The sequence below is a fragment of the Strongylocentrotus purpuratus genome, unplaced genomic scaffold (genome assembly GCF_000002235.5).
Source record: "Strongylocentrotus purpuratus isolate Spur 01 unplaced genomic scaffold, Spur_5.0 spur5_scaffold_2, whole genome shotgun sequence".
Taxonomy (NCBI): domain Eukaryota; kingdom Metazoa; phylum Echinodermata; class Echinoidea; order Camarodonta; family Strongylocentrotidae; genus Strongylocentrotus; species Strongylocentrotus purpuratus.
In genome coordinates this window covers 17,346,413-17,354,265 of record NW_022145605.1, presented here as the reverse complement: position 1 = coordinate 17,354,265, position 7,853 = coordinate 17,346,413, and the positions used below count along the sequence as shown (strand labels likewise).

General features: G+C 38.4%; 1 protein-coding gene across 1 annotated transcript in view; it reads right to left on the bottom strand.

Moving 5' to 3' along the window:
• Nucleotides 1-2,988: 2,988 nt before the first annotated feature.
• LOC574629 (tetratricopeptide repeat protein 28) overlaps nucleotides 2,989-7,853 on the bottom strand; it is a 42,558-nt gene continuing 37,693 nt past the window's right edge. Inside the window, exons 15-16 of the mRNA XM_030991841.1 lie at nucleotides 5,139-7,237; nucleotides 2,989-4,826 (exon numbers count right to left, since the gene is read on the bottom strand). Coding sequence (XP_030847701.1) covers nucleotides 5,157-7,237 — 2,081 coding nt within the window. The 3' untranslated portion in view covers nucleotides 2,989-4,826; nucleotides 5,139-5,156. The remainder of the gene's footprint in view (nucleotides 4,827-5,138; nucleotides 7,238-7,853) is intronic.

Here is a 7,853-nt window from a genome sequence, read left to right as displayed (position 1 = left end):
TTTTTTCATAATGACCTCTGCCTCGTAAAAGACTAAACGTCAATACAGAGAGCATGCATGCGTAACGTGAACTGCATGCATAGCGCGCGATAAATGCAAATTCACGACCACACGACCACGCTGTCTGTGATTGGCTGTTGCTTAGCCCCGCTTCTCCTTAGCCCGGTTCGGATTCACACTACGCAGCTTAGCACCACAATTGCCCGGCTAACCCCGCAATTGCCCGGCTAACCCTGCTATTTTGCAGGGCCAGATAGTCCCGTACTATTTGTGGGGTTAGCCCACTTTGGCAAAACGTAATGTGAACAGAAAGCCGGCTAAAATTACCCCGGGTAATTGGTGGGGCTAAGGAAGGAATTGGTGGGGCTAAGAGCCCCCTTAGCCCCACCTATTTCCCGGGGTTAAGCAATATTTGGTAGATGTGAAAAGGGTATTACAATACTGGACAGTTGTATAAATGGGGATACATACGTGGAGGGGACACTGATGTTATGGAGACAGGGAGCGGTGTGGAAGGGGGGGGGGGAGAGGGGTGGAGGGTTGTTGTTGTTGGTAGTAGTTTTATGGCGTTCATTCAGTACTGAATATATACGCCATATCTTCAGTTATATAAGAAAAATCAGTTATCCGTAAAGTAAACTGAAAATAAAAAATTGTAAACAAGTAATTAATTAAGGCCAGTATCGCAATTTATTTGAAGTCTCTAGATGGTTTACAACTTTGTATTTCTGCTTTTTTATACATATCGACATGAGCGCCATTTTAATTTACGAGTAAACAATTTTGTTTTACTCGTAAATTAGAATGGCGCTGATGTCAGCGCATGCTTGTAACCGTGAAAGGGTGTATTCTTTTTATATTAAACCCCCTCCCTCTCTCTCTCTCCCCCTTATCTTGCTCTGTTTTCTCTTTCTCCCTTTCAAAATGTGCCATAATATTTTTTCTGTCTTCTCATAAAACAATTATTTTGAAATGTATATGATTGTACAAACTTCTTTAAACATTCCAAATGAGTTTTTTTAACTTTGTAACCTAATCAGTACTATGCAAATGTCTTATAAAATGAAATAAAACAAAGAATTACCAATTTTTTTTATGTCAACCACAACAGCATTTATTCAATCATTGTGGCATATTGTCTTGTGTGTAGTAGCACAAGAGATTTGAGTATACTTAGAAAACACTTTACATTGTTATTATCTAATACAAACAATCTCAATTTATATATATATATATATATACTTGTAATAGCAATAAATAATGTTAATAATTCAATTAGTTGGCCTTCCTGTGAAAAAGCAATACAGGAATACAATTTTTAGAAATATAATAACTCATCAAAACAACAGATGTAGTAATAACAAAAGGCAAGCCCATAGTATACATTTTGTAGACAATGTTCCTACAAACAGCAGCTGGAATACATAAACCGAGGTGGGATGAATAAAGACACATGTGAAGATGAATTAAAGATCATCACAATTAAAAGATCATCACAAAAATATTAATCTTTTTTAAAATAACGAGTACAGCTAAGTCCTAGATTTCTCCCCTACACATACATTCGAAAGATAGCACATTCCATTTTCATACCGATAACAAGAGATATTTCAGAAAAGAAGCTAAAGAAAGATTAGTTATTTGAAATAGTATTTCATTTCATTTCATGCAAGACATAATGAATAGGAATAGCTCAATGAAATAGCATAAAATGGCAATTTAACTGGGCACCATAATTAAATGTGCAATATGATCGAGTAGAATACATATGATTGGATCTCCCTTAGTCTCTGTATGAATTGGGTGAATTATCTGAATACAAGTTGCTCTTTCAAAACTAAATTTCAATGCAATTTCATCGATAACAACCAAGTCTAAGATAACAGTCAATGTTGAACTGACTCAAAACCATACAGGGGTGAAATTTGTTCATGCAAACGTGAAATCCAATATTATATTGAATTCTACCTTTTTCTAACTATGATCATTCCCCCACACCCCTGCCCACTATCTCTGCTAATTTATTAACCTTTCATCTCAATGGTAACTATCGCATATTTTTCATTCTTTGGACTACTTCTAGTAATAAATGAACCAATGACAAAAATAACGAGTACAATTACCATACTTTAAAAACATATCATACATGAATAAGCGTAACTTGTGGTCTGCAAATTATCAGTGCACTTTAAATAATGTTTGGACGGAGAATACAAGCAACAGAATAGACCATTACCACACACAGAATTGCTCCAAGTACCAGCAAAAAACAAACAAACCCATTATTAGAAATTACAAATTATCTCAACCAAACATAAGCCTACTTTGAAAATTCATGAGGAAATTGTAATACTGTACTTTCATTCAGACTGACGTGACTTTAAAAAATAAAATGTATTTGGATGACTTAATTGAACGGATGTTTAAAAAGTAAAATGGCGATTAAAAGAAGGAAAATATTGCAGAATATAAAAATTCTCAATTTTGGAAGTGCATGGTGATCTATTGAGAATTAGTAACATTTGACCAATTTAGTTATATTAGCAGATAATTGCATACATGCCAACATTTGAAAATCAGAAATCTGTACAAATTATGCTATTTAAAAAAAAAGAGGAACAATCCTATTAAACTCTCCTATTCAATACTACGGACAAATTTGTACAGGAAGAGGAACACCTGCATTAAAATGATAATTATCTTCTCCCAAAAAGAGGAATGTTCCTCTTTAATCTGAACAGTTGGCATGTATGTAATTGTTTGGAAACAGTGACTACAGACCTCACTTTATGTTGAAAAATTCCTCTTTCAAAGTTATATCTTGAAATGATAAAATCTGATATTCAAGCTCATAAATTTGTTATCCGTCTGAGTTAAATATTTCCATTTAATTACGCCTTGATTTTGGATCTGTTGGCAGTTTACCCAAAGTGAGTTATGATTTTTATTTTGTTTATAGGCATATTAATTCTGATATTGTTTGTTTATTTCAAAAACCAAGCTATAAGAATATGAAATTAGCCCTCTAATATAAAACGCAACACAATAAAATTGAAAGCACAAACAGAGAATAAAAGTTTTTAAAATAGGAACTACACGGCCTTAAATAGTGAATTAAAAACATAAATAGAATGCTCTTTAGCATTGCATCATCAATGTACATACACCTTGCTTCTAAATTTAAATGTCAGCAATGCAGTAAAAATTTGGTTTAAAAATGAGCAACATTTCATATATATATATACATATGTACAGTATTAATAAAGTATATACATCAGGTGATATAAATTTTGCACACTCATAATACATCATTAAATTTGAATTTCTAGCATAACATTTGAAATGTCATAGTTTGTGGAAGCATTGAATGGAATTGAATACTAGAATACACCTATAAATATATTGTGACCGCAAGTTGAGGTTACAAAAGCGAACAGGGGAATACATTTGCAAAAATAGCAGATATTAGAATATAAAAATCGTGTCTCTGTAGGAGGCAGAGTATAAATATTATTACTGTTAAAAATTACAGTAAAATCAAGCAAAACAAAGTGGAATGCCATAAATGGAAATTATCATCACATAGGCACTTGGAAATCTAATCAAATTATTTCCAAATAAGGAATCCTCCATGGCCGACCAGAAGGCCCTGTAAACTCAATGAAACAAGTACTATTTATTTGTAGAGTGCAAGCTACCTGGAAAGCCTATTACAAGTTGTATGAAAATTAAGAAATTATTTAAGCAATTAGTAGCGTGGCTTTTGCTTATTTTTGATTAGGTAATAAACAGTCTGTTGAGAGCCTGAAGGGCTGTTATAATTTTACAAAGAGTTAAGACCCTTCTGGATCATAAAAAATAATTCACTCCGTACTCTTCTTTCATTATCTCTATTTTTGTTATTTCCCAATTATTTTTACTCTTTTTTTCCAGATCTCTCTCTGTCATTTGAATACAAAATTAATAAATGCATAAAAATGTGAGTGTGTGCATTACCTGTAGGGACTTATAGAAAGATCCCTGCGTCACTAAAAAAAGTGCATTCTATTTCAGCAAATTCTGATTCTTTTCCTGTTATGGTGTATACCAAACCAATCCACTTTACTTTACCATGAGTTGCACATTACAGTTTCCTTTAAAAAAGGAAAGGATTTCTAAAAATGAGAGTCATACCAACTGAAAACATCATCCTTAGAAATCATAGTTACCCAACAGTACAAGAGTCTTCATGATAACCAATTGGAAAGATACAAGTGTAACCTTTGTTAAAAATAACAGCAAATCATGGAATTATGTTATTTAGCACTTGGTTTATCTTTGTGGGTTCTGTCTTTGGTCATGTCGGTGGGCATGTACATTTGTACAAATTTGTATAATAGCCATGTGCCGAATTGATTCACCAATATACTTCACCATAATTTAACAGATCTAAAGTATTCACATAAATGTGTTTCACTTCATCACATTCTCCCCATCTGTTATTGTTCATTTCCTAACCGACAACAGTTGCCACACACCTTTTTGATAAATTAGGGCTAAAACTTCCTCTTCCAATTTTATTACATCTATTAAAGAACGCAATAATGATTACTTCAACACCTACTCATACTGTTTAGTATATGAGTGGATAATAATTTTTTTGTGAAGTGACTCTTGTTGCTGAGTACTTCTGGCAACTGTTTCTTGGTTTAGAGTTGTTTTGGAGCATGTGTCGGAACAAAATCTAACAAGAATCCAAGCAAATGATTCTATGCCGTTTTCATTTAGTTGTCTTTTGAAGGATAGATGTTGTACCTGACATCATACACAATAATTATCTTACAGTACTGGGGGGTGTTTCACAAAGATCCTAAGTAGAACTTAACTCTAAGTTGGACTTAAAAATTATGGACAGCCATTGGAGTCCTAAAATGAAATATATTCAAAAGCAGAAATTCAAGTATTTTAGACTTTTTATAAATTCAACATCCAGAACATGAAATCTCCTTGATGATAGACAATATGAATGATTTGAATAAACAATTAATGCCTTTCAAAATAACTTTTACAAAATATTTTCAAAGATGCTAATGGCTTTCCATAATTTTTAAGTCCAACTTAGTGTTAAGTTCTACTTAGGATCTTTGTGAAACACCCCCCTGGAGGTGTAGCCTCAGTTAGCAAGGCGATGATTGGAATACCCTCTGCCCGACAATCTTGCGTTCCCCATCTTTGGTGCGATCCCTCGGGGAGGCGAGAGGCGACCTGATGCCTCCATTCATCAAAGGCCTGTTGGGGGACTGAGGTGTGCGTGGGCTCATGGTAAGACCTAGACTATCCGTCGAGGCATTGCTGTCTAGACTGCCCTGCCTGGCAATGGCAAGCTGTCGGGGTGGGGTCTGCCTATTTGCAGTCCCCACGCTGGGGACGTGGATGACGCTTTGTATCGAGGACGTAGATGAGTAGAGGCTGCTGTTGGTGCTGAGTGCGCTTCCAGGTCGTCGGTTGATATTCTGGCTCGAGGATATTTGGTTAGAAGGTGAACTGCTCGAGTTATCTACACTACTATTGGGGCTTGGATTTAAGCCCTTTTGGCGGGATAGCATGACTTGTTTGTAGTCGGGCGGTGAAGAGTAGCTTATAGGCTTGGTGAGTGGCAAGGTGGACTTGTTATGAATGGAATGGCTGTTGTATGGTGGGGTATGACGGATGCTGTCAGGATCACTTGAGATGGGACTACGAGGGTAATCAGAACTCTTGTCGCTACTGTCACTAGTCCTTGATTCTCTGAGATGGCTATTGTTAGTCCTGTAAGGTATAGGTCCTAGACTAGTTCTTGTCAGACCATGGGTGGAGTTGGTTCCCTGAGGACTAAATCCATTGGTCCTACTTGGAATCACGCCATTTGGTTTGGAATGAGGAGTTTGATTATTGCCAGCTCCACTGCGAGGCTTATTGTCAAAGAGAGGCTTTGCTTTGATGGGAGGAGGGGGCTTCTTTCCTGCCTTCTCCAACCGACCAACCAAAGAAGTGGTAGGGGCGCCCATGCTTGCTGCATTGGCAGTATGGTGTTGTATCTTACTCTCCACCACTGTTGCAGAGACAGGATTATTGACCTGAGCAGCGCTTTTATTGCTAGGGGTTGCGCTGTTGTTATTGTTGCTGCTGGAAGTACTGTTGAATTTGGTCTCTTGTTCCATGGGGCTCACGCGATCCTGGCTGCTGTTTCTGCGTAGCTTCTCTCTGTTGTGCTGGAGATCAGAGTACTGCTGCATGCGTTCTACGGCTGTCATATGCTTCATGGTGTCCTTCAGAATCTTCATGGCAATGTTCTCATGACCAAGCGCCTGCAGCGGGGACGTTCTGCTCTTCTGCCTCGCACCCTTAGTGGTGCTCTCCACACTGTCAGTGCTACTTTGACGTCTTGTCTTTCCAGCTACGACCTGTTTTCCTGATGGGCTATTGCCCCGGCTACTGTTCTTTGACGTCTGTCCTAGACTCGTAGAAGCTGCGTTTGGCAAGAAGACATCTCCTGGTGATGGTGACCTACTGGGCCTGGTGCCTACAGGCTTTCCTCTGGCTGTAGGACTCATCCGTCTCAGGGCTGCAAGAGTGTAGCCACGCTCACTGACCATATCATCAGTTTCATCAATGAACGCAGGATTAACAGTCCCTGCGACAGGTGAATACGTACCACCAATCAACGACTCTCTAGACGACCTCTGCGAACTGATTGACACAGGGCTTTCGGCCTTCAGCGTTATTGGCGGCGGCACCGATTCCGGACTGAAGGCGTTCTCATCCTGCAGGAAGGCCAGGACCTCTTGAGGAATACCCAGATGACCCAACCGCTCATCGCTCCTGCTGCCATCTCTCTCCTTCCGCCCTTCAGGAACGGTAGGCGGACTTGGCGACACCGGTGACAGCTCTGGATTGTTCAAACCCAGCGAGGTCAAGCTGGTACTGGAGTAATCCCCTCTCCAGTTGTGTGCCTTCGGGGTGGAAGTTGTTGCATGAAGGTGGTTCTGTCTGCCTTCCTTGACGCTTCTCATCATAGACCTTGATGAGACCTTGTTGGGTTTGGACACCACCACCTCTCCGGACTTCAGGGAGTGACTGGAGATGATGGATGTTCCTGACATGGCTGACATGGAGAACCCTGACATCCCAGACATAGAGGTACCGGATGTCTCAGAGTTCAGACTCTCCATGGAGGAGAAACTCTCCAAAGGCAAGGTCTTGGGAGCTTCTGATGGATCTTTAAAAGAGAAGAAAAAAAATGGAAAGTTTCAATCAAAAAGAAATAATCCAATGTTCCATTTTGTATCCCATTTGAATTCTCTAACAAAGTTCAACACCATGGCACAATGTATTTTTTTTTTTTCTCTTTATTTTTCAGGCTACAAAATTCAATTGTAATAGATAAAACAATTAATACAATTGTAAGCACCCAATATTCTTGAAAATAATAAGCAAAAGCCTCATACTCCTTGCCACAGCACTTGCTGTATTTGTTACCAGCCGAATGGAAATAAATGATGTATGCTGAGATCTCAGAAATAAATTGAAGCCCTCTTTACAGAAAGTATTTTTCTCTCGTTTTTTTTTCCTTCACCTGACAAGTACTACTTCTTGTCAGTTGACACCATTAATGATAAAGACAGGTCCCAACACAAGCTTAAAGCCCATCTGCACTAGTTTGCCAGGTGGGATTAGACTACCCAGCATGGTCACTGACAGGTGGTTCTCTCATCAGATCAGCTCTCAATTAACATAAGAAAAAGGGGATCATGGGGGACCAGTGGTCATCGATTAGGCATTGTTTGCAATATAGAGGGCCCAAGCAGCTACAAGTAGTGTGTAGTGGGGCTTTA